Source organism: Pseudopodoces humilis, chromosome 1 (genome assembly GCF_049639895.1).
Source record: "Pseudopodoces humilis isolate 2021_Gansu_Grassland_sample_001 chromosome 1, ASM4963989v1, whole genome shotgun sequence".
Taxonomy (NCBI): Eukaryota; Metazoa; Chordata; class Aves; order Passeriformes; family Paridae; genus Pseudopodoces; species Pseudopodoces humilis.
The window spans coordinates 105,117,471-105,144,837 of record NC_142200.1 but is presented as its reverse complement, the minus strand read 5'-3'; the positions used below and the strand labels follow the sequence as shown (position 1 = coordinate 105,144,837).

General features: G+C 41.0%; 1 protein-coding gene across 1 annotated transcript; it reads right to left on the bottom strand.

Annotated features, from left to right (window-relative positions):
• Window positions 1–384: 384 nt before the first annotated feature.
• On the bottom strand, window positions 385–27,069 carry MATCAP2 (microtubule associated tyrosine carboxypeptidase 2). The gene is made up of 7 exons (XM_005519168.3): window positions 26,945–27,069; window positions 19,456–20,069; window positions 11,716–11,859; window positions 9,477–9,609; window positions 8,023–8,328; window positions 7,373–7,470; window positions 385–3,463 (listed from the first exon to the last, which is right to left on the bottom strand). The coding sequence occupies exons 1-7, from the start codon at window positions 26,967–26,969 to the stop codon at window positions 3,302–3,304; spliced, it is 1,482 nt and encodes a 493-aa protein (XP_005519225.2). The 5' UTR covers window positions 26,970–27,069; the 3' UTR covers window positions 385–3,301.
• Between the last annotated feature and the right edge of the window lie 298 nt (window positions 27,070–27,367).

Sequence of the window (27,367 nt, the reverse complement as noted above, 5' to 3'; positions counted from 1 at the left end):
GGTGAATCAAAGTGTTAAAGTGGAACATTTGGAGTTGCCGTTTCCCACATGGATGGTGCCGAGACCTGCATTGCAGCAAAGAGGCTCCAACCCTGCCTCAGACCGTATCCTAGAAAATAAGAGGTTAATTTCCTTGTGAGCAGGAAATTCTGGCTGAGCAGGGAGAGCCATACCCAGTGTAAGGCTTCAAAAGGCCCTTTGTGACTCCAACCCTAAGTGACATTTTTGAGAAAGAGTCAGAAAGGCACCTCTTCCACACACACTGTAGGAGGTCCAAGTTGCCGTAGAGCCGAGGCCATTGGAGAGAGGAACCTTCTCACACACCAAGATGTAACACTTCAGTACTCTCATCTCCGTCATTATTTTGTCTTTATTTGTAAAAGTTGTATAAAACGCCTTTCAAAATTGGTCTGGTGAAACGGGGAGGCTTTTCCAATGCCAAACAGGTTTCTGTATAGGAATAACATAGCAAGACACAGATACACAACAAAGCAATCATGCCAGACAGCCAGGAAAGGCTGCCAACACATCACTGACACCATGAAACTGCAGTGACATGAGCTCACTGCTGCTCACCACTGCTGTCCACACACTCAATCACAGAACTTCAGTATCACAACTCAGTAACCAGCCTCTTCACAATGAACAACAAAAATTCAGGAAAATTTACAAAATCTACACTTCAAAATTTGAAACAGTTTTATAAAGGAGGAATGACACGTCTGATGCCAAAAACAGAAGCTGACAGCTTCGCCTATTGCTACATATTGATGCTAACCACTTCCAGACTCCAGACTTTGCACCAGGCAAATCTCTTTCTAGAATAATGAAGAATGGAAGTTTAATGGCACCTACTGCTTTGCAAAAATGGTGATGCAGGTCTTCAAGTAAAGCAAAAAGGCCTGTAGTAGTGTTTAGGGCTACAGAGTGGTAAAAGAGTCAGGCTTGCAGGCATGACATTTTGTGGCTGAAGTGTGACTAGCACAGCGTCCTGGTTTTGAGGACACATTATGCACGTGCTCTTAGATTATAAGATGCTACTACTGGGGGAGGAAGGAAACCATTTTGCTTATGCAGAAGTCATGGGAGAAAGGCAGGGATCTTTCCAGTCAGAATAAAATCAGTTCAGAATTGTTTTTCTTAAAGGACTGTCCCTTTTGCATACCCCAGGGTCAGCAAAGTGAGTCATATTTTTCCACGGTGTAGCTCAAGTGATCTCTGCCCAGTTTACTCCAAAGGCAGCTTTTGACTGTAATCCTTGGCTTGCCTTCAGTCATGTGTGGCTTTCTTGCTGTTTCTGGCAAAGGAGCCAAAACCTGGAGCACATGTGAGGAACTGACTGCAAATGGCTCCTGTCAGGCTGCTGCAACACCTTGTCTGCTCTGCACAGCTCTAAAACAAAGCTGGGCAGGTGAAGTCACCAGTGATCAAAGTAGACAGCCTGAAGGAGGAGAGAAAACAGCATACAGAGGCTGAATGGCTCTCAGCTCCTGAACAATACTGACAACAACAAAATTAAGGCCGCTGCAAGCAGTTCTCAGTCGCTGCCTTGAAAATAACTAAATTTAGTAAATTTATGCTTGTTGAACACATTTTCTTTTTCGCAGCAGCCAGCCAGCCACTGCAACCAACCTGCAATAGTATCTGAAAGACAGCTGCTTTTATGGGATTACTCATAAACCTCAGGCCTCTTAGCCAGCTGTCAACTTTTCCTCACAGGTTTTCCTATGGATCAGAAAATACGTTCTCAAGATTTTACTGTAATGTCCTGGGTGTAAAACAAGGCGGGAGAGTTATTGCATTTGTTACATTAAAGAACAGGATAAGAGGGGAGGGCTGTGGTAATTGCTACTGCGGCTCAGGTCCGTGCAAATGTAGCATGGAGGAAACCTTGGCTCCATCTACTCACCTTACCATGTGCCAGGCCTGTTACCAGTGGGAAAAAGCAGCTGGGTAAGAAAGGGCAGAAGCCCTGTCCAAGGCTCCCACTAGTTTCTGCCCTTGTAAAATTCTGTCTACTAAAACAAAATCCTTTGTCAGAATACTTATATACTTTGCCTCACCAATTCCATAATAACACCACAATCAGAAAATGTAGTTTATGTAGTAAGTCCTCCTGCATCATCTAAGTTATTCATCATATGACTAGAGAAAGCTCTTTGCTGTAAGGAGCTTTCTTTCCTTGGTCCTGGATATAGCACCAGCAGTTAAAACAGAGGTAAGGTTGCTTCAGGGTGGTGCAGCACTTCTGTTGGAACACAGGAATAGGGCACTTGGGAGTCATCTTCTCTCCCCCAGTCACATCTTGCTTCTGAAGTGAGCTCTGCAAGCTCAAGCTTGCTGTAGTCTGGGGGTACTGCTCAAAAATGTGACCTGATCCTCTGTAGGCTCAGGTGACCCAACAAAGAAGTGAGTGTTGCCTGCTGGGCTGGACTGTGGCCCTGTGTTCCTGAATTTATTTAGAACCATAGGTCATGAAATCACAGTTTTGCTCGATCCTCCTACCAAAATGATGCCGTGCTGAATTTCCTAGACATATTATGCTTGTCTTTAAAGGAGGGAGGCCCTTCCCAGAATTCAGCTTCCTGAAACATGTACTATACACATATATAAGATGTAGAACCGTGTAACTTTTTGAGGGAATGAAGGGGAAAGCTTTGCTACCCACTTGCAATCATTAAAACAGCACTACCTACCTTTTCCCTCTTTTTTTTAAAACACTAATCCTCTCACTAAAAAAAAAAGAACCTGAAACTTTTTGTAATGTTACAGACTTCAACCCTGTGGCACAAAGACCTGCTTCTGTGCACTGTTTTTAAACTTTCTGTTTTCATTGCAATGATGACTAAATGGGAAAGTTATGCAGACAGCAATGCAGCGTAATCTACAGCAGTTCTATTGCTATGAACCATGACAGCTATGACCAAAGATAAGGCAAACAAAAGTGAACTAAGGGGGTGATTTCTCCTCTGTCTCCTTTCCTCCACCTCTAAGCCTGGGTGGGAAAAGGTAATATATTTCAAGAGACAGCACTGACCACTATACCAAGCATACAAAACAGAGTAGATGATTGGACAGATCACTGCAGAGGAATTTCTAAGTCAAATTTTACAAAAATGCACAATCCCTTTAAAAAATAATCAGTATACAATCACAATGCAAAAGGACATAAAGGGGCTTTTCCTGAATTCCACATATTCTGGCCACTCTTCCCTCCCATCCCTCTTAAGTCCCTTTTTGCAGGCTCTGGGAAGTCCAGTTTTACATCCTCACACAGTCAGTGAATGGAGGTCTAATACTGTTAATTTATGAGATCCTGGAGCTCCTCATCAGTAAGCTCATTGACTTCCATGATCTTTTTCAAGTGTTCCATGTACCGGGTGTGGTCTTGCAAAAAGTGTGGCACCCTCATGTTCTCAATCACAGCTAATCCTTTCAGGCGATCCACATCCTCATATGAGATCTGTAAGGAAGGACATGGGTCAGTTTAGCAGTACAGTCCCATTGCTTCTCTGCTGCTGCTATAAATTCTCTCCTGTAAATGAGAAAATATTTCAGAGCAGGGGGAATTTAAAATCCTGGAGAACCGTTTGAAAACATGAGCAACTGTGTGCTTCAGTGGAAGATGCAAAAGAAGCGTAAATCTAGCAAATGCTTTCATAATTTCTGATTTTGCTTTTGATTCAGTCAGTAAACAGACTTGTAGGAATGTGAATGAGAATCATCTACAGCAGCTGCAGGAACAGAGAGGGAAAGGATGGAGCACATGTGAGTCCTGGAACATCTTTTCAACAAGGCAGAAAGATTTACAAGAGAATGGAATAAACACTGTGCAAAAGACTAAAGAACTAGAAAGGGAGGGCAGGACAGGCATGGCACAGGAAACAGTTTGGGAAATGCATGGTGCCAGCTGACCTGAACTCTGCTGTTTCATTTTCACTAGTAAATGTGCTTTTGCACAACTAAATTAAAATGCAGCTCTAGTAACTAAGCATGAACAACACCTAAGCATTCCAGTTTGAGTTTTTTTGTTTTGCCCATTCAATAGCAGAGTGGAGACTGGGTTTGCCTCATGGAATCAGAATCTTCTGGGTATTGGTGCTGAACTCTCACTTTGCAGCTATTACAGGACCTGGATATTTCTATCTTCATAGTCTTATGATTCTAAAAGCTAGGACTTCTAATCACAGGAGCTCAAGATGCTGTGAATGATAGTCCAGAAAGGATGAATACTTTGGCTGGGCACAAGCTGCCATGGAAGCACAGAGCAGGACTCCTCGGGCAGCTGTCCAGTGTGATGAAATCTGTGTGGTTGTCACTTTGTCTCCAAGCTGTGTGTTCTGGGCACCCTGCAGACAGCAGCATATGCACTGGCAAAGCCCACCAGCCTCGCTGTGCTCTCTAACTGGCGCTTCCTATTTCTTCACAGGAGGTTTGTGCCAGGTGGCTTGAGGGGAGTCTGCTCCTTACAACCTTTTTGCCCCGTGTTTCCTCTAAGGAGCTGAGCCCTGCAGTCTGTTTCCCCTGGAAGCAGCCTGCCCTCTTGGCAGGTGATGGTTTCTACTCAGCAGCGATTAAAGTGCGCATGAAGGATTCACCAACGTGCAAGGGGCACGGAAGGGCTTTCTGGGAAGACAGGACAGTGTAATCCAGATTGCTACACCTGATCCATAGAGACAGATGAGTATCTCAGTGATGATAATTGGAACAAAGTCCACAAAGAGAATCAATTTGCATCTGCATACACAAGTGTGCTTTTCTAGTTGAAAGGACAAGATGCACCCAATTAAGAAAACGAACAGACACCCGTGCCCAGGCTTATTCAAGTCACTAAGATACCACTGTTTGAAGATTGTGTGGCATTACACCTAATTAACTTACTTAGAAGTAGATACAGAGGAGCTCTACAAAACTGTACCATCTCTTCTCAGTCTGGAGATGCAGCACCACATGCAATTAAATTCTACCTCTTTTCCTGCCAAAAGAAAGAAAAAGGATCCTTCCTCCCTCACATTTATGTTCAGAGGTTTCTGTTACTGCTGCAAACAAGAAACATGTATCTATAATTTGAGATATGGTTTGAATGGGATGCATTTTCCCATCCCTTGCAATTAAGTTGACATCCTGAGGAGATCAAAAACGTAATCCCATCCTATGGTGGAAACAGGCTGTCTTCCTTACCACATGTTATTAGTCATTGCACTAGATAAAAAAGATTGAGGCTAAAACAGGCTTTCTTATGCTCTTCATAATGTGCTCACGTGTTTCTTGGGAAACACAACAGCAGGTGCTATTTTGCTGCTTTTACTTTTCCAAACTCTGGTAGTTTTGCTACACTCAAGTGCACCCAATATCTGCATTCCATTTCTCTTCAGCAAGATTTGCATGTGATTACCACATGAATATTTTGCAGTGTTTCCTTTATTTGATTCTTTCCTGCAAAGTTTTAAAGCTGCTCCTTTTAAGAAGCACCTTTTCTCAGGTTTCAAGTGTTTTCCTTAGTCACTTCTAGGTATGTTGAACAGCTTGCATGTATCCACACCACACTCTTCTACACTCTAAGTAATGTCAGAAGCACCAGGAAGGGAGGACCTGGAAAATGTGCCAGCCAAGCTCAATACTCCCTTTGGAACAACCTGATTCTCCCATTCCATCCTAAAAAAGCAAATAAATCCCCCATTTAAAGTGGTGATAAACCACTAGGCCAGATCCCAGTGCAAGCTTTATACTTCTCTTTTTCATGAGAAGATTTAGAGCTATTGGAGCAGGCCCAGTGAAGGGTCACTAAGATGATGAAGGCACTGGAGCATCTCTCCTGTGAGGACAGGCTGAGAGAGCTGGAACTGTTCAGCCTGGAGAAAAGCAAGCTCACGGGAATCATCAGTGTGTATGAACATGGGAATGGGGCTCTTCTCACCAGCACACACTGGCAGGGCAAGAGGCAGTGTAAAACGCGCAAAAATTCCATCTGAACCAAAACCACTTTTGTACAATGAGGGTGGAAAAACACTGGCACAGGCCACCCAGGGGTTGTGGAGTCACCATCAGTGGAGATATTCAAAGCCCAACTGGACATGGTCCAGGGCAAACTGCTGTAGCTGACAGTGCTTAAGCACGGAAGTTGGACTAGATGATGTGGAAAGATCTCTGCAGACCTCAACTAATCTGTGATGCTGAGAGCAGACATTGCTCTGATACACAAATTTCCAGCTCGACTGCAGCTGTCTGAAGCAAAACCATTCAGAATACATTTTAAGAGCCCTTGATTTTAAAAGTTGTAAAGTCAAGCACTTATAAATTATCATACTGCTAGAACTAAATTGCTTGTAGACCCTTAATGTGGGTGACATGCAATGTGGATCGTAGTGAAATCTGTAATTTTGTGAGGATTGACTCAGTGTGATTTTCAAGTGGCCTCACAACCTGCAGACTTCCTGAAGTAAAGAAACTGTGTTCAGTGGTTTAGCAGGCAGAAGCTGTGTGGAGTTAAGCAGGCTTAAAGCAAAAGGAAATTTCAGAGAGTTGCAGACTTATTTCACAGTGTGATTTTATTTTCAAAGCTTCCTAACTTGGTTCAGTTACCTAAATAGCTCTTGCTTATCAATAAGGATGTTTCTGACAGTAAAGGGAAAACTCAAATGTGGACCAAAACCCTCTATCATAATATGCCCTGTCCCTTTATCACCCATTGATTGCTAAGTAGGCAGAAATGTTGGTATACCAGCTCTAAATTCAAGCTCAAGTCAATTTGACTCCCTGTTTATGTGAGTATGAACCCTGCTTAATGAACTGTGAAAGCTTAGCAACCCAAGGATTTGGTTCAGGAAGTTTGACAAAATTTCTGCACTTCTTAGGATGATTTGAGAACAAACAAGCCATGACAGAATGAACCTAAAATTCATTCACATTCTGTGAATGTAGAAATGCCATTATTCTGGGTAAAGAAACTCCTCATTTTTGAGAAACACTTGCCATCAGTGAGAGAATTTTGAGACTGAATACTCTGTGGTGAAAGAGGGGTGCATTAATATCAAATTACTCATTTTGTTTTCTGCTAGGGCCACTGTCTTATCTAGTACCTGTCTTGTTTGGCCAAGGCAGTCTGTTGTACTGCAAGTCAGGTAGTACCCCATGAAGGGAGGAAAGGCAGAGAAATATGACCATAAAATCTTAATCTGATAAGTGAAGAATGAGGACAAGCTGGTAGAAATGTTTAGGACCTCAAAATACTTGCAACTTGCACAGTGTAATTGAAAGTGCTGTACAGAGCAGAGAATTCTAGATCAAAGTGAAAGCACCATGACTCATAGCTCATAACAGGCAGTCTTGCTGAAATGATAAAACTGTACCCTTGGGATATGAGTTCAGTCACCTTTCCAAGGGCTGTCAGAAGATGGAAATCAATCGACTCCCTGTATCTCAGGATTCGGAGGATGCCGTCCAAATATACCTGGTCCTTATTGAAACAGCCTGAAAGGAATGGAGATACATTGCACTCTATCAGTGTCTGGTCAAGGCAAGTTCTCAGAAGCCATTATGAGCAGAACAATTTTATTTTTTAAAAACTAGATATTTATATCCCTGATTTTGAAAACCTTTCCAAAAAGTAGCTAGAAGGCAAAACCCACTCGCCAGAAAAAGAAATCAAACATAGAAAATAGGGCCTGTGGATAACCACAGGCAACACAACATCTGTAGAAAGCAGGTCAAACTGTGAGTATGAATTTTTTCAAAGTTTTGCATTTACGTTCCACTTCCACAAAACCAAAACCAAAACCAAACCAAAACAAACAAACAAACAACAAAAAACCCCCTTTACTGATTCAGCATGAAGGTCTCACTCATGAGCATTTTCAGCCTTGTTCTCCATAGCAAAATTCCTAAGACCCCATTCCAGAAAGCGTGGAGTTTGATTTCTGCTTTTTGCAAAGGTTTTACTGTGTGACATGATTAAGGAGCTCTGTGCATGTTCTGAAAACGTCCCTGAAGTACAAAACAAGCGAGCACAACGAGGGCACTCACCTGGCTGTGAAGTGTCAGTCCACCCTCTCTTGGCTCGTACGCAGTAATCCCACCTAGTATTGGGGTCCTTGACAAATTTCCCCACGTCCTGGAAAAGCTGGCTGAAGGACATTTGGCTGGCCTGGTACACTGTGTAGTAGAGCAGGGCAGCTCTCCAAAGAAAAGGGTCTTTGCGGAACAGGACGCTGTGAATGCTCGCTAGCCCCTCTTCTGTGGGGTTGATCGGTTTTAACCCGTGCTTTCTACGTCCATTACGGTTGCACCAAGGCTGGCTGTTGTTGTTAAACCCCCGAAAGTAATGAGTTCCTGAAAAAAAAAAAAATAAGAGGAATGTGGCACTTAGAATAGTAGCACACAATGACTAACAAAAATTTGTAAAATATATAAGGAGATACCCATTTCAGAACTCTGGGCACTGGGACTGGGCACTGGGAAAAGCAATGACTTTAGTCTTGTCTGCCACAGAGAATTTTGTCAGAGATACATATACCATGCAAATATTCACCTGATGACTGCACATGAAATTCCTGCAAATGCTCAAGGAACGCAACTACCAGGAGGACTTGACTTTCTAAATCTGTGAAAATGAATTTTCAGAAGTCTTACAAGCTGAATTGTCTCTGACATAGGCTAGGCATCGTAAGGAACAGCAGAAAGAAAAATTAATGTAAAAGGGAGAAGTGTTGCCTCCTGAAGGTGATTAAACAGCACCACTGCAGCCTTGGAAGATGCTATGTGACTTAAAAATGAGTAACAGTGGTTCTAGGCAATTGCAACGCTTATTCTTCAGTTGATATTCAGACACTAGCCAAGTTTATCCATATTTTATGTACTTCGTTGAAACAGATGCACTGAAAAATTTGTAGAAATTTTCCACAGGGCTGGGCCAACCTTGTTTAATGCAAAACCACAGCAATTTTATACCAGTTTAAGGATCACTGAGTAAATTCTTCATAGCTAAAGCATGCCTACATTTACAAGCAGTGCAGCGTGACAGGAGCAGGTTTGTAAAGAGATATGACTGGAGCCAAGGTCACAATATTTTTGTTTCCCCTCTTTTTTTTTTAACTCCAAAGTAGCTTAAAAAAATTGCTCTCGTGAGCAAAACATCCCTGAGCAGTGACAGCACAGAAGGTATGCCCTGGAGCAGAGCCTCTGGGCTAGCATCATCTGAAAGGATTACTCTTTGCCCGCTCCAAGATTCCTTTGGCATGGCAACCTCAGTGTTGGAAGTGGGACTAGCTGGTAGGCTTACTTCAAAAGCTTGTTCTGGATCTGACCTAAAGTGCTAATGTCCATGAACCCTAGGAATCCTTTTACTGCATGCTGCAGTTCTTTGGATAGGGAAGCTCCCTCTTTCTGTATCTGTCCAGTGCCTGGCCCATCAGCGTGCCACAAGTAAGAATGCATGCAAGTACTCCCCTCTGCCTGCAGAAGGGATGTCATGCTCATACCAATTTCGTGTCTCAGCATCCCCTCCAGCCAGTGCTCTCGCGCGGTGGAGACATTGATGGTGAGAGTGGGGCGGCCGTTCACCACGGTCATGGAGGCTCGGGACAGCAGGTCCTCCGTGAGATGGACCACAATCTGAAGAGGAGAGAGTTCAGGTAGAACTGAAAGAGCTCTCTTCTCGCTCCTGTTCCTGCTTTTTCCTCTGGCCCTTCCATTATTTCATTTCTCTTTGGTCCCTTGTCCTCCCCAACTCTGTCTTGCGACGGGCAATCACCTGAGAGAGCCTTCTGAATGAGTGTGTCCTACTCACCTGTGCTACTGACAGAACCTCAGACTTTATGGGGTGAGTGAGGGTGAAGATAGACCAACACGAGATTGAAATATTTAATATGGTAACACTGAGTAGACTCAGAGGGCAGGGAGCAATTGTATGCACAATAAATTAGAGAAAATTCCAGGTTTTTAACTGTGTTGAATTATCTTTATTAAGTTATTATTACTGAGAACTAAAAAACACTAGATAAGGAGACATAAATTAACTAGGTATCTATGTAATTAGCTGTCTGAAATAATTTCAGTTGCAATTCTAAAGCCCCTTGAATGAGAGGGGGAAGTACTGCGTACTTTTTTTCCTGTTACATGACGCAGACTTGAAATATTGAAATGCTGGTATTGTTTTTTTCTATACAGCAAAATAGTTCTCTCTTTCCTGTTCTCTCTTGGAAAACTGGTAATCCAAACAAAAACTGGCAGAGAAGGAAATTAATGCATATTGATATATTTTCTTATTTGACTTCAAAAAGCCTTTTTAAACAAGTGACTGAGAGGGAAAAGTGAAACCCTTTGTTGAAGACTAAGCACCTTTCCCTCTTCATGTAAAGCCTGAAAGAAACACTACCGCTCAGAAGAGTACAAGGGAGACTACTTTAAAGAAAGATTACTTTTTTAGTATCCAAAAAAAAAAAAGGACCCAGAGATCAAAGGCATGAATACAACACTTCCCTGTACTCAAAACTCACCATTCACCTTCAAGTTCAACGGCAAATGGTCACTCCCATAAAAGTTGCATTTTAGAGACAGGAAAAATAGGTAAATCCCAAAGCATTTAGATCTAAAGGACAGGTGCCAGTTAGCTTTATTAATACCTCTTCAGCTGGAGAGAGTATTTTCATATTTTAGACCATCCTAAGCATGATGTATTAACCCGATTTTCACAGAAAAAGTGGAGCATTTAATTAAGAAGAACATGGGTGGCTGGATGAGGATGTAGGATCCAGCTGCCATGAAGTCAAACCAAGCCAAAAATGAAGAGGGAGATAAAAGCACAGGAAAAGACAAAACATACAAATTTCTTCCACTTGCTCTAAACTGTAGTTTATTAATCCAACTCTTAGAAACACAGGTAAAGTCTGGTTATCAGTGTCAAATCATAGTCTCACAAAAATGTGTGATGAGTTTACCAGTTTCTCCTAATAATATTATGCTTACCAATTAAACCTAGTTTCTGGGAAATTAATTTTTGTCTCATGATTCCAGACTCCTCTTGCTCACTGCCAGTGATCTCATTCAAGTCTTTGTCATCTGGTGATTTCATTTGGATTAATCCCTTTTTTATACATTCAATTTCATATAACTTCATCAAACTGGTCTTCTAAAATTCTGAATATAGAAAATAAGTTTTTTTCTATACAGGGCTATAAAAAATTAGATGGGTAAAGACAGGAAAAAAACAGCACTCAAACCAACTTGACAAGCTCTTTCAGACATTTTTATTCACTTATGTCACTTTCATTTGTGTTGCTTCTTATAAATCACTCTCTTGGGCTGCTGCTTATTTTTCTTGGCCTTTTCTTAACTCTTTCCTTTGGTGTAAATAATTTGATACAGGAGAACAGATGGCAGAACTGATGAATAAATGGAAATGTGCTGGTCTCCAAGTAGCTGAAAAAAGGAGGGAAGGAAGGGTGTCGTTCTTGGGTACTCCCAAAAGAAGAGAATATAAGAACGAGCATATATGAATCAGGAAACAGGCTCAGAGAGATGACTGAAGCCTTCACAATGAATTTGTGTCGTTTCAATTGTTCAAACATTAGACTGGGCTTAGCCATGAGAAAAGTATGATGTAAGGAATATTCTTGTAATTATGGAAGAAAGGCCTCCCAGATGGTCTCTTGGGTCCATCCATGTGTAATGTCTAAGGTCTACATAAGTGTTTCTTTCCTGATCCAGTGCAGGACTTACCTCACCAAGACAGCCTTCTTTCACCATGTACTTCCTGACGTGATTCCAGATGCGACTTTTGGTCAGCAAGCTGCCTCCAGTGGCCTGTTCAAATTTTTCATAGCTTCCATATTTCTGCAATGTCCGCTTCATAATATTAATGGACTATAAAATGAAATAGCATAGCAAATATCAGTGCAGTAAGATCCCCATGTCAGACTGACACTTGTATTCTTTCTCTTCCTTCCTCTCAATCTCTCTTTTTTCCTTAGTTTAAAATCCTTCTTTTCTTAACTAACAGGCTGTACTCATTTAATACATGCTGACATGTTCTGCAATGAACTTACACCGTCTTCAGATGTACATTAATGCCAAAGTACTGAAAAAAGATTCTGATCAACTCATCTTAGACCCACATACATCAGCGTGATGATTAGATGATTATCAGTCTAGTGAAATAATACACCATTTTCTTTTTAATTTTGGCAGTGTTGTGCAACTGCCTTGTAAAACAGACGTAACAGCTCTCCAGGACATTTGCAGTTTGACAGCATGTTTCTTTTTATGTTTTTCTGAAGAATTTGAAAAAGATCAACTATTACTGTCATCTCACTTCATTTTTTGGCATTTGCTAATTTAGGAACACTGAACCATGACAAAACAGATGTGTAACTATAATTTTAACAATAATACTTTTACCAAAAATGTCTCCTTAGAATGAAATCCCTTGTACCATGGGTGTCTGTGTGAGAAAGGAGAGAGACTAGGAACTTTTATTTACAGAACTTTCATTTAAACGTTTCATTTAAACTGCAGTACTTCTAATACAACCCCCCAAAATGAAGGCCTATTTCACAAGATAAATAAAGTGGTATCAAAAATTCTCCTATGAACTGCTGCTAGAAGTCTCTTGTAGGTGCGAGGCTTAGCACGATGCCCATAACCATGATCTGAACTATGCATCCTGAAGATTTTATTTGTGGGGTTTGAAATGCTCATCCCCAGTTATCTGCTTTCCAGCATGTCATTTCACATTCTTAAAAGAAGATATGGTATGGAATAACTTATATCCCTGCAACAGTCCTGCTACAGGGAATAGCTTTTTGTCATAGACTTGACAAAAGAAGCTCCTGGCACTACCTTAAAAAAATTAATGCTCTTGCTAAGAAAATGCCACTAACAATAAAGGTGAAAATCCTGCAGACTGAATCTCTTTTTACATTATAGACTTAGATCCCTTTATGAACATGTTTGTCTCCAGTGATGTAATTCTGACATTGGCAGATTGACTGATTTTCCACAAAAATTGGATTCATTTTTTATCTCTCACAGCTACCAATAATCCTTCTCTCATGTTTTTCATGTTGAAACTAAGCAACCCTGAGTAATTGCTACTGAAACCCATAAATGACAGCTAGACATATTCTTAAACTCTAATAGCTCTTTGATGAGGGAAATGTCACTTACCTGAATGCCAAAGAAATATTGCACCTAAAGTTCAGTATTTCTTTGTCTTGTATATTTTTCCAAACAATTTTTTTTTCCTTTTTTAAAAATTACCTATGAATTTTAACTTCTAAAAACACTGTCTGTTTTATAATGTTTTCAGTGTCTGTACATGCTGAAGCATTTGCCTGTCTTGTACAAAATCCTCAGTTAAAGAAACAACCTAAATATTCCCACACTTTTTTCCAAGGATTTTTGTTTATTCTCAGCCAGCAGCCTGAACAATTCATGGTAACAGTTCTTCAGTCTCCTTTGCCAGGTGCCAGATCCTTAAGACATTTATGTCACCTACTAGTTGTTTAGTATATTGGGTTTCTATGAACAATTAATTAACTTTATTTTTCCACTCTGGAAGAAGTCATCCCTAAATCAATCTTCTAGCATGAAATTTACCTTCACAACTTGTTGAGATTAAATTTCAGTTCAATCTGTAAGACTAAACACCAAGCACACACTTAAATTCTAGGATGCCTAAGTTCATTTGAAATGAAATCCCAGACAATTCTCTGACCTTAGCTGGAGGGCAGGCATTTTCCAAAACCACCTCATCACAACAAAGAGTGAGAAAATGAGCACTGAACACATCAAACCTCCTGCCTGGCTGTCTGTAAACTCTCTGGAGCTGAGACCTCCATGCTACAAGAGGCAGCATGATTTTGGGAGTCAGGAGACCTAAGTTCTAAGCTCCTCCTGCCTGCAGGCACCTTCCTGGGCTGTTGAAGGCTTTCCTAAACGCTGTGAGACACTTGAATCAACAGCACAATACAGACAGCAGTCTTTCAGACACAGGTGCTCCTGAAGAAACACAGACCCACTCCAAACTCTGCTACCTCAACCTGATAGAGCTCACAGCTTCAAGGGGAAACTGATGTTCCATGCTGGGTAACCCACACCCTGGCATTCCGTTCACAACTAGATAGGTGCTGCAAGTTTGAACTCCTGCATACTGAGAAAGTCATTAAACTTAAGCCTCCTCATTGCTGAACAGATATTCAGACATTACTAAGAAGGGTGCTCACCCCTATCACCTTCTCCCTTGACTCTGTTTCAAGTGAAACAGAAAAAAGTCCCGAAAATTCTTTCCAAGAGGGCAGGTGTGGCTCTGAAGCACAGAAACAACAAGGAGAGCCATCACACACAGACACATTGCACACAAATCTCTGGGGAGTGGCAGATGGCCCTGACACTGAGATGAGCCCCATCCCCAGTGATGTTCCTGGTTTGGACACTTCTTCCCACAACCATTCCCATTGGGGGTGGTTCCTGAGGGTAAAAGATTCGGGAAATGTTTGGTTTCCAGGCACTGACTACAACACCAAGCCTTTAATTTGAGATTCTGCACCTGCCTCCAAGGTGAGATGACTCAATCAGGTGTTGCAAGAACACACTCGGAAAGGGGAAAATCCAGACCAGCATGCCAGCTGCTGCCTACTGCAGCATCCACCTTTGAGCTTATTTTCAAGCCTGTGGGCCAGCAGAACACTGGTACTGCTGCAGTTCCTAAGGCCAAACTGTAAACAAGTTCAACAACAAGTTAAAAAAATGGAGGAAAATAACTATGTGGATATACCAGGTTACTGGTTAGGAGTAAGAATTCCTGTTCTTTTCAATATTACTTAAAATGTCTGCTTATCCCTCTGATTATTACCAAACAATGCCAAAAGAATTAGCAACCCCACGACAAGCCCCCTTGCACAGCAAACTCTACTGATGCTCAAGAAAGTAATGACACGGAAGCACTAACGAGCAAGGCAAGGCTGTTTAATTGACTGGTGTAGGTTATGGTGGTGATGGCTTTTTAAAGCAAATTATTTACAGCCAGGTAGGTCTGTGACTCCCAAGTCACCCAGGTTCAGCAACACAGATCAGGGGTCGAGAGTTATTGTAGAAATATGTACTGATAAGATTTCTTATGAGTAGTGTGAGACAAGCAAGTCAGAGAAGGGGCTCGGTGATCTAGGAGTCAGCCCCCTATTTTAGTCAGCTCATCCTACATTCAGAAGCAGCTCTGATGCAAAGGGGCTACAGTCTCTGCTGAGACTTATAAGACAGACAAGGTAAACAAAGACCATTATGCATTCTTCCTGCATAACTTATCTGCTGGGGGGGAAAAAGCTTCCAAGGTGCATCATACTGGTAACAGTACCAGGCTGAGCTTGTTAGTCTAATCAACAGCCATAAAATGGTGGCTGGGTCAAGAGGAATGGAGAGAGGAAGGTAAGTGTAGATTTTTGAGGCTAGTCCATTCAGGCTGTAGTATTTTGTGTTTTATTCAGTGTTTATAGGGGCTTTCTTTTTTTTATATGCTTGTTCTTAGTGGTATAAAGCTCACGTTAAAGTAATTTAGAGCTGGTAAAAATATTTTTAATTAAAAACTTTTAAATTAGTTTGCAAAGAATTTGAAGCTAATACTCACTAGGTTTTTGCATAAGACTGTGTTCAGAAGTAAAGCTATCTTCCTACTGTGGTATCACCAGAAGTAATCTAATAGTCTCTTCTAGGGGTAGATGTTTGTGTCAGAACCTGAGAACCTGTGCCACTTGGATGGCCTGATGTGCTTTGTGTTATGTATTAGGACACCTAATCTATAAATCTGAGTTAGCAAGGGAATTTGTTACTAGCGGAGAATTAAGTGTTTTACAATTGAGTGCTTTCTACAGACAGTGTCATGCTCTTGAATCTCCTACATGCCTAAACTGTGACATCACTTGGACATAGCAAAGGATTACTCAGAATTTAATGCCATGTTGTTTAGCCTTCCAGCTCCACCTAAATTTTTCCCTGATAAATTTGCTAACTCTAGACTGCTTTCATTATCATCTTAAAAATGTCACACAAACACTTGCAATGTGGTATAACTGGTTTATTTATGAACTCAAAACTGCTATATTCTTATGAGTACAAGAGAAGAGGATGCATAACTCTTTTGTGGGGGGATCACTCATTTGATAAGATGATTGGGGGTTTTTGGTTTTTTGTTTTTTTTAATGTATATAGAAATAGAATTTTTTCTTTCTTGTACAATTCAAAGAAACAGGTTAGCCAAAATTGCAGCTTGCTGATTTTGGTTGAGCAAATTGCAACCGCTAAGTTCATCTGCTCTGCAAACACTGGCAACAATTATTTCTAAGCAAATATTGCCACCCTTAGCATCTGAGCAAAAATAACAAACACTTTGAGTGCTAAGATAACTTCACCATGAGGTATAAGTATTTTGAGCCAGAAAACTTTTAAAGCAGAGCTGCTGCAGTGACCTTGAAACACAGTGGTAAGAGAATTAACTTCTGTAATTTCAGATATGTTAGTCAATGTGAAGAGTGCAAATTTGCATGCTATTTTCTAGTCTCCATTTTACTTCCTTAAAGGCACTCTATTGTGTCACTCATGAAAAAAAAAAACCTTATTATGAAGAAAATATTATAAAGTAGGAAGAGAGAAACAAACAGAACACAGTATGAGAAGAAAGACACTAAAACTAGCATTTTTCAAATGCATTAATAATTCAAAAATGTTTTTTCTGTCTGTGAAAAGTCAGTCAATAAAAAGTGTTGGGCTGTGCCCAAGGTTTAAAAGCTTTGATTTAAGTAGAGGCATGGGGTGAAGTGGGAACTCACAAGCCTGTGTGTTCCCCACTGCAGCACTGCTAGGTTAATGGTTTGCAAATCTCCAGTGCTCTTTGCCCTCAAAAAAAAAAAAAAAAAAAAAAAATGGGGCAGAGTGTGATTTGTCTTCCAGACATATTTCAGCAATGCTATATTAACCAATTTTATAGACATGCACAAATGCAGAAAGGGCAATAAGAAAACACAATCTGTTTTAATGTTCTTTTGCAGAGCTGTGGGTAAAAATATTTTTTTTACATGACTGAGAAATTCCTTAAAATTCTGACATGTCAGGTCTTGAGCTCATTTCAATTAAGTATCCTAAAAGCCCCCTATAAAAGTGGGGGGCTTAGTCAGTAAGAGTTTACAGCTTTTTACTCATAAAAGAGCAAGCAAGTGTAAGTTGTCATGAGCACCTGTTGTAGAAAAAAAAATAGCAATAACTCTGTTCAGAGTTCCCAAGGCTTTCTAAAATAAGTGGAGCAATAAACGGAAGCCAAATATGTATCAAAAAAACTGCAACAAAACTTTGCAGTTTTTGTAAAACTGAATTGAACCTTCTTGTACCAAAAAGGGGTTTGCACAGTTTGTTTTTACTGCAGACCCAGCTCTTGATACTGTGTGTACTTTTTTTTGCAACTGAAGTCATCCTTTTTGAACTTAAGTTCCAGCAAGATACCTACGAGTTTCTTCTGACAAGTAAAATCTGCATGGAAAATAAAAAAAATAGCAATGAGGAAAAGCAAGAACTCCTACAATACTTGCTGATTAAAATTTTGATTAATGCAGCTTTTTCTGGATAGTAAATTTGCATGAAATTAAATTCAAATTTGCATGGAGATGAAAATTTCTAGAGTTAGTTGTAGATAAAGGAGAGAGAGTGACACCTACTGGGCTTGGAGCTGTGTTAAAGCTGCTGGCTTGGGCATTTTTAAGTGCAAGGTATTTTTGTCTGGTATTTTTAGGAGCTGAACTCTGCATTCATGTTTTTCTAGTGACTCAAGCAAAGTCTTGTGAAAAAATTTACATCTTCCTTGTTAATTGTCAGATGTATCATACTTCCTCGAATATTAAGCACTTTACTGCATTTTATAAAGTTGTTACAGAACCTGTATTTTCTCATACTTTTTATGGTTAGGGAAAAAGGTACAGTAACAAATCAGAATAATATTGAGGAATCATTCATTATTAAAATATTCAGTATTCAGCCTTAGGGTTTTTTGTTACAAAAAGTATAAACCAAAGACAGGCTTGATCCAGAAAATCATCATGTATGAAAGGACTTTTAAGGCTCTGCTTGCCCACACAAAAAGGGATAATTTGTATATTAAATTCAGTTTGTCAAATCAGTAGTTGTTGGTTTGCTGTCCTCTATGCTGCTAATATTGCTCAAAAAAATAAAAATATCAAAGGAAAACCTACTAAAAAGCTCTAGACAAGGAGCAGTTTTATTTTGTGTCATTACGATTTAGTTCATTGTTTGAAAGTACGGAAGTAGAATTTAAGAATAGAACAGCTGTTCCCTTTTCTCATAAAGAAAATAAATTTTTAATGAAAACCCAGAAACCCAGTTGTTAAAATATACAGATATTTCCAATGTGAAAATGGAAACTATCAATACAATGACATAATGGGTAATAACACTTTTGTGCTTTCTTGGATTTAGAAAAAGAAAAAAAAAAATCAGTCTGTTACGAGTCAGGGATCAGTTCTTACAATCCCCAGTCCTTCTAATTCATGTATCGTTTCCACCAGGAATTTTAGTTTTAAATTAAATATTCATCTAACAAAGAAGTGAAACTCATGGGATGGCAGGATGTCTTCTCAAGTTAAAGTATCACTTGAAAACATAAGAGTCTCTGCTCAGAAAAGCTTGTCAGACTTAAATAAGATCTAAATTATTTTAAAATAAAAAAGCTCCTAAACCGTTTAAAAATAGCAGAAGTGCTTCTGCTACTGTACAGATAAGCACTGGGTTTTGTCACTTAGGTCAAAGTTGAAAGCAAGGCATTTGTTGTTCAGGGTTTTTTGTACCTCAGGTGGGAAGCCAAGGCTGTTGTTACACAGAATAGGTACATCTGTAGCTATGTTACCAGTGTGGCTGCATGCTTTGAAAAACCAAAATTGTCCTCTTAAAATTTACCTCTCTCTCTAATGGAATTTGGCTGCTGCTTGATTGAGTCTAATGTATATTCGAATACCCTTTCAAAGTTGATTAAAACAAGTAACATCAACATGCTTATCCAATAATGATGACCTCAATTAATTGCTATCCCCTCCCAATCCGTGTGTCACCAAGAGGATTGGCAGGATTTCTATGCTGCCTTATTCCTCTGTCTGTTTAGGCACTGTATTTTTCCTTCATAGCCTAAAATACTTCCTTGCTTTAAATAATGTTTCATATAAAACCACTTAGAATGAACTGTGTCTTTATCCTTTAAAATCCTCTAAATTTTAGAAAGGTTTTAATTTTTTTTAATAAAAAAAGATTTTATTTCAGTTCTACCAGTGCATTCTCTTTGATTCTTTGATGCACTTTTCCAACAGCAGGGGAGATATAAGGAGAAATTACTTGCTACAAACAAAGCCAAACGCCACGTAAGTGTAGGAAGAAATAATAATTGGAAACGGAGGGGAATAAAAGTAACAATACCTGCTTAAGAAATCTGTCAGACGCGTGGCTGTGCTTAGCTAACACATTGGGCAGAGCAGGGTTTTCATACTCAAACTGAGGATTGTACGTGAAATCCGAGCCGAAAAACTTCACCTTCTCCTTCTCCACATTGGACGGCTTGATGGCAGTCAGCAGGCAGAGCTTTTGGCCAGCGGCGTCGCCTTCCTTGGCGCGGCTTTTGGAGGACTGGGGTTGCTTTGGCTTGGCGAGGTTGGGGTGTTTTTTGGGCCTGGCGGGGGCGGGCGGGGCGCTGCCGGGGCCGGGGAGCGGCGGCGGGCGGCGGCAGCAGCAGCGCCCGCCCGGCGGGGGAGCCTTGGGCCGGCGGTGCTCGCTGCCCCGGGAGCCCGGCGAGCGCTTGGGGCTCCTCCTGCGCTTCTTGTGGTGGGCGGCGGACTGCTTCTGAGCGTGGTGCTTCTTCTCCTCTTTGCTCTGCAATAGCACGTTGTAGCTGCTGGTTCCGGTTGTGAAAATGTCCTTAAGGATCCCAGAAGGTGGATGCTGGAGGCTGTTTTCATTATTAATGTTCAGCTTATGTACTTCCAGGCTCAGGACTGATTTCCTAGAAAGCTCTGTCTTAGGCCAGTGAAGTTTTTCTGCATTTAGGGGGGAAAAGATTTAAAAATGAGGACAAACTTGATTTTCACACAGTGATGCTAATCTTAAGGACTCAAAACTGCAATATAAAGGAAACATAAAATGCCTTAACTGCAGTCACATCACATTAATCCTGACTTTTAGGCATAGGGGAGAACTCAGTGTGTATGTCACTTTTGAACAATTAGACTGGAATTTATAAGATCCAGCTAAACAAGTATTTTATGCTTGCATCTCCATGCACAACTACACCGCTGGCAGATTTAGATGTTTAGTTGTTTAAAAAAAGACTGTAGGACTTCACAAACATTTACTGCTAGTAACAAATGCATAGTTTTGAGCGGATTGATCTTTAACATGCAAGGAAGGCGTTCTGTAAGGATAAAGAATAATTTAAAAAATAAGAAGCTGCATAGGAGCATGTGAGGAGTGTTTACACTGAAGTCCCACAGGGATCTGTGCTGCCATACAAGCAGCCTGGTGTGATCTCGTCTGCTAAATCTGATTTGAGGAATTTACTCTCAGAAAAGGGTGAAAACATTGGAAAGGGCCAGCCCCTGTGAACAACTTACAACAGCATGTGGATAGTAATATACATTTAAAAGACTTGAGTTTCACATGTTCAGTCTTAATGCAGTCAATAAGCTATACTGTAAGAGGTGAGAGAGATCAGCTAGTTACACTCCTGAAAAGCCTTAAGACAATAGTGGGTATTTTATCTAATCAAAGTTGTTCTACAGTAACAGCTGGCTTAAAAAAAAAAAAACAAAAAAACAAAAAAAAAACCACTTGAGAAGAAACACTGTAAACCAAACTAAGTGCAAGAAGCAAATAAAATTTCTTTAATGAGTGAACACTCCTTTCTTGCTCTGACCCCTGGCATAGCCTTCAGGGGAGACTGGTCCCTGGTGCAGAGCAGCTGCACAGAAAAGTCACTGAGGATTAAAACTGAATTTAACATTTGTGCTGGCTTGTTGGGGAACAGTGACCTCGCTTCACTGGTTCTAACCATCCCCTCCCCTCAACAACCAGCTCCTCCTAGAACATCAGGTGAGCTGAAACTACAGGTACAAATAAACTGTGCCACAGAGAAATGTTTCCTACTTCTGTGCCGAAAAGAAAAGGATTCACAGAAGAGGAGATATGGCTGAAGCATGATTAAAGCCACAATAGGGATTTGAGCTTCATTGCACAGTTATACGTAGCTGAGCTGTAATTACTTTACATACAGTAATTATACTCTGAATGTAACAGTAGCAAGAGATCATTAAATGCCTCCAAGGTGGAAAAAAAATCAAGAGTGGCTTAATTTCAGCTTTATTTTCACAATAAAAATCAGTTTTGCTCCCAACATAAACACCATGACAACGCATTTCATGCTTTTGGACTTCTGTCAGTTCCATATCAACCCGTGTTCCTCAGTTCTCATGAACATCCTGTCCTAAAAAACTAAAGCCCAGAGGTCCTATTCGCATGAACATATGATGGGTGATCTACAGCCTGGGTGTTTTCTCCACTGGAAAGAAGAGAGGTAGAAGCATTAGATTTTCCTTTCATTAAAGTAACCATTCACTAAAGCATGTGTATCCTATGCAAACTCAGTTTTCTTCCAGGTTAAGTTTGTGAATTCCCTTTCCATGCTTGGCACAGGAATGTGCTCCTTGGCATTCCTGTTCAAATTCTGTCAGATCATTCCCATCACATATGTGACAACCTGCCTGCATGGCTTATCTGGCTTTTCCGTGAGCTGTCACGGTGAGAAGCCACAGCTCCCCATCACTAGGAGTACAACATCAAACTAAATATATAAAAGAGATGCATTGTTTGGACACCAGAATAGGATGACCACTCTCATATTCCTAGGCAAATATTTGAGATTGACTTTAGACCTGTATCAACTATTACTGTATGAGAATTGTTACTTTTAAGGAGGGTAAGTGAAAACTAAGGTTTCCAGAATGGCTGAACACATAGTAAATTTCTAAGCATGTGACTTTACCTAAGTAGACAAAATTGGAGCTGGAAATTACACAGTTACTTCTTAAAATAAGACAAAGAAATAACATGCAACTAGAGGCATTAACATTTCACCTTCTCTACTAACCAGCTGTTAAAAACCACAAAGAATTGAGAAGCCTTTAATTGCTGCTGTAATGGAACAATTTGAACTAATATCACACATGTATCTAAGAAGTGATAAATAGAAAAAAAACCCAGAAATTTAATTCAAGGAAACAGCTCAAAATGACCTTAAACCACCCATTCCCTCCCTCCCCCAACGCTTGTGTCAATCTAATACCAAAAACTCATGACAGCAAGCTGTTACAGCTAACAGGTACAGTTGGCCAGTAATAAATGCTTTTATATGTAGACAATTGCTGAATGCCGTAAACCAAAATTCTCCTGAAAGTGTCACAAATGGTGGTTGAGTGCTGAACATGCACTGGCAGGTTTCACATGCACATGGCTGATATCAAAAATAGTTGTTCCCAATCTGTAGTTACTTTATAAGCGCAATCTCGTAGCAAAGTGATTTTTCAGCTGCCAAACTAAGTGTGGCTGTCCTTAATTTTATTCTGACTAAAGGATACTGTTCCATGCCTGTTTGTGCTGGAAACCTAGAATCAACAGGTAATCCGACACATTTGATATATTATAATAGATAACAAAGCAGTTTTCACAGAAGTCATTTAACTACTGTTCTAAAATTTTGTATAGGTCTTCTGAACATCCTTACCAAATAAGTTAGGAATTAACATTTGAGACTACGTCAAAATCATGTTGCAAAGCACCAAATTTAAAATTCTTTCTCTAGTACATTTGTTTAAGCAATAACATATTTTAAACTCATCTGTAAATCAGGCAGCATCAACCAAACTAAGAATATAGTCTTCTAGGAAACTTGTCTTACTATATCCAAGACTTTCCAATGAGTAGCGATGCCTGATGATTGAAAAAGAGGTCTAGTATTCTGAATATCAAATTCATTGCACAGCCTGCCTCCCGAAAACCTGCTTCAGTATTTCAAAAAGTACTGAGATACTGTGCTGCTATAAAGTAGCCGGTCGGAATGGATTATCAACCCAGATTAATTGCATGGATTGCTTAGCAGTGATTTCCAGCTTTTAAATTCTGGATACCATTGGACGGATGACTGGAGATTACTTCTAAAAGATATGAAAAAGGCAAATTGAAAACCACCATGCTGTGGTGTGACGCTACCCTGCATACCCAGATACAGATATCATTCTACGGATCCCATAGGTATTATCTTTTGTATTTCATCCGCATGTGCTACATGTGTTCTGAGAAGTACAAGTCTGAATTTCCTGACTTATTTCTGTTTTTGAAGTAGAAACTGTCAAAGAACATATGCTCGGGGCTCCAGTTACCTTTGAGAACCTCCGTCGTGTAATTTATGTACAAGGATTCTTTACATTGTTCTCACTTCCAAACACTCGACAGTCACAAAGCCACAAGTCCTTCAGCAATTAAAAAAAACCAAAAAAAACCACCCCACAACAAAACTAACATAGTCTCTTCCTAAAAGGTTCTTCATCATGTTTGTTTCCATTTATTTATATCTTGTTCCTTTCTGCAACCACACATTAATAAAAACATGGCCCTATAGACATAGGTGAAATATTACATGCAACAATCTGCCACATTTGGAGTGCAAGTGATAAGCAAGGAGGGGACAGAAGGGCTGCCTGTCCCCATTTTGTTATAATTAGGGTACAAAGAACAGAAAACCCTCCTGTTAATGCAACCTGGTCTGTCTTGGGCCAGAGTAGAGCTCCACCCCTCTTTAGCACCATGGTGTTCAGCGTTTGCTGTCCCGTAAGCTGGGATACCCCTGTGAGTCTAAAGAATCTCACAAGACAGCAGGTTGTGCCCTAGCCAAAATCCCATCATTGCCAAGACATCAGTTGGAACTGGCAGTACTGGACTTACTCCATCCTGCAGACACAAGTTTACTATGTGTCACACAGAACAACTCAAAATACCACAGGCTTGATTTTGCAAAAAGAGTTTTATCTGTAACTTCCATTTATATACAAGGTAGCTATTCCAGTGTTGCAGCAGTACTGGAAAAGGGATGGAGCCCATGAGTGCTAACAGAGAATACATGGGAACAAAAAATTTCACGACGATTCTGCACTAATGAAAAACTTTCTATGTATAAATTGCATCCCGGTCACTAGCTTTGAACTTTGCATCACTGCAGACACTGCCTAATCTTGTCAGAGGTTATTTGCTAGAAAAAAATGTTAGATTTTATGTTATATTCAGGAGCTATGTTATATCATTGGTCTCAATCCTTTAGAAACTGATGGATTGAGCTAAGAAGTTAATATGTGTGGCAAAACCCCAGTGTAAGCATTTTTCTGACCTTTGGAGAGTGTTGTATAAATAATAATACCTTCTTCTGGGCTACAGAACAGCTACTATCCAAGCAGCTTCTTAAATACTTGTTCCATAGGTGGAACGAGGTTAACAACAGGTATTTGTGGGCACGGATATCTGTGTCTGGCTAGCCTTGCTCTAAAATAGCAGAGAGCTCCTGCAGTTTTCGAGCAGCTGTCACTCAGGTTATATATGCACCATGAACAAATCCTGTCCAAACTGCAAGGGTGACTAAGGTGCTTAGCAAACATGTTCATGGAGCATTTCCTCCTATCCTAGCGATGTAACGGTCTGAGCCACTACTTTTGTTTTTCAGATTACCATTACCATGTTAGAATATGGCTGAGTTTCTTTTTGCTCAAAATCAATAATCATTTCAAGGCTGACTTGAATTTTCAAATTTATAGGAATGCAAATAATGTATGTGATCTGTCTACAAGCAATAGTTAAGTTTGAAACTGTGAGATGCGAAGGAACTACACTGATGTGACAAGTAAGATTCTTCCTCTGACACACTGTGCAAAGGTACAGTTACATTGCAAATGTTTTTTTCAAATATTTAGACAATTTTAATAGATTCACACCACCCTGTAGTTTATGGGCTCTAGACTGTTTAGTTTGTGTGTGCAGAGGGCTATAGAGAGAATATTCTGAAAAAAACCAGGCATCATAAAGTGTTGTATATGAACCTGGAATGCTCTATTTCCTCTCAAACACTACAGGCGTAACAGAATCTCACCACAATCCTATATGCTATTTCCTCACCACTGGAAACATCTTTAAAGTTTAAAAACCCTCCAGTTTTGACCAGAAGCTGTCAGGAAACTTGAACTAGAATGCACTGGAAGCTCTTTCTACAATGACTGAACATGGTTTAACAGCAGAATTAGGCAATGAGTTTCTGAAAAAACACTGACATTGAGTTACTTTTTATTTTCACATGCATCATAGTTATTCCTGAAGCCTGTATGATCTTAGGAACTTTTAACCTAAGCCTCTTTTTTTCCCCAAAAAATATCCAAAATATCCATCTATTATTTATTTTTCTCCTGTAAAGGTGTTACCTGTCATCCAGCTTTTAATTCTGAGCTTCAAAACCAAAGGCAGGTTTCAGCTATCAGCCAACTTGTATATCTGATTCATTAGCTGCCAGTATTTGTAACTGCATTTTTAGAGCTGATTGGCAATTTGGATTTTCTTCTTTAAAATGACAGTGCTATTTGAGATGTAATCTTTCTACCTTAAAAGAAAATAATAATAATAAAAAAAATGGTATGGACTGACTTGCAAGCAGTTTCCTGCATATTTACTTCTATATTGAAATACAGTATTATGTAACTGACTCCAAATTTGGGCCCTTTAAATTAAATTACATGGGCACAGTAATAATCAATAAAAGTGAAGACTTGGCTCTAATGAAATCAAGCAACAAACTCCCACTGATGTAATAAACTCAGGATATAATCACAGAACACTGATTTATAGGCAGACCTGCACAGGATGAAACTCTCATCCAAGCAGGTCTTTGGCTTGTTCTACTGCAGCACAGGTGCAGTACGGAATATTTGATGGAGGAATATGGATTCAAAATAACTATTTTTCAAAAATCTCATCCTTTAAGATTGCAGTGGCCACTGTACATCTCCAGGGGTGCTCTGATCGATCCCATGAACTTTATTTCTGTTGCCATTATCAGAAGTAACACTCTAGTCATATCCATGCACAGATGGAACAGCACACCAATTATGCAGAGAAAGAGTAGCTGTAAGAGATCTTAGTTATGATTGCAAGGGTATTGAATGAGGGCACACTAAGACACCTCCAGCAGATTTCTTGTAGATAGATTTCCCCATAGAAAAGTAACAATGGCTTGAGCAGCTGAAGTAATGACACATGAAAGGATGTCAAATTTAAACAAGGAAAACATCTGTTTTCAAGCAGCAACTGTATTGTAGGTTTTCCTGCGTTCCCCATGTACAAAGCACAGAAGACAGCAGTTCTGTGTGGCACCACGTACCCGGCTGTATTATCGTTATATAGTCATAATATGTGTTTTTATACACACATACCATAAGGATTTGTTAACTTCTCTGAGAACACAGCAAAGGGTAGAGCCAAAGCGTGTAAAACCCCAGATATAATCAGCAATAGTTTTATTGGCGTTCTTCCTTGCATGGTCTGTCCCTCGCTCCAGCGGAGCGGCTGTCACCTCCGCACTCCCCCGTGTCCCGGGGCAGGGGCAGGGCCCGCAGGTGACACGCTCACTCCCTATTCACCGGGGGGCTCCTGCTCCTGGAGCCAGGCAGGTGTGGAGCCCCTTCCCCCGTCCCCAGGCTCCAGGTGACACCCCACGGACACCCGCGGCGCCGCCCGGGCGCCGCTTCCCCGCTCGCCAGGGAAGAGCTGGCGGCCCGGCGGCTGCCCCGGGCGCGGCGGGGACCGCGCCGCCCCCGCTCCCGCTACTCACCGGTGACACAGATGGACTCCAGCATGGTGCTCTGCCCCGCCGGCTGCTGGGGGGGGAGCCCTGAGGGAGGCAGCGCCCGGCGCCGCGGGATGTGCCCGCCTCGCCGGCTCGGCGGATCCCGGGAGCGCGGCTGGCCCCGGGCCGGCAGGCGGGAGCCGCGCCGGTAAGAGCCCCCGCCCGCCCGCCTCTGCAGACTACAAGTCCCGGCAGGCTCCGCGCGGCCCGAGCGCTGGTGGGGGCGGGGCGCGGGCGCGCTGCGCTCTGGGATCTGTAGTGCAGCGGACGGTGTCCCGGTGTTCCCGGTGCCACCCCGCCGACGCCACTCGAGAACACCAGCTCGCTGTATCCCACTGGCACTGCCACCCCCGGTCCCAGAGGTAGCAGAATAGGCGAGGGTTTAGTGTCATCTTTTGCAGGAGTCTA

Bases quoted from the DNA above. Each gene is read 5' to 3' on its own strand.
- MATCAP2 (XM_005519168.3), bottom strand. From the start codon at position 26,969: ATGCTGGAGTCCATCTGTGTCACCG. The intron at 8,329-9,476 runs GTATGAGCATGA...TTTTTTTTTCAG, and splicing joins GATGCTGAGACACGAAATTG to GAACTCATTACTTTCGGGGG. The intron at 7,471-8,022 runs GTGAGTGCCCTC...CATTCCTTTCAG, and splicing joins GACTGACACTTCACAGCCAG to GCTGTTTCAATAAGGACCAG.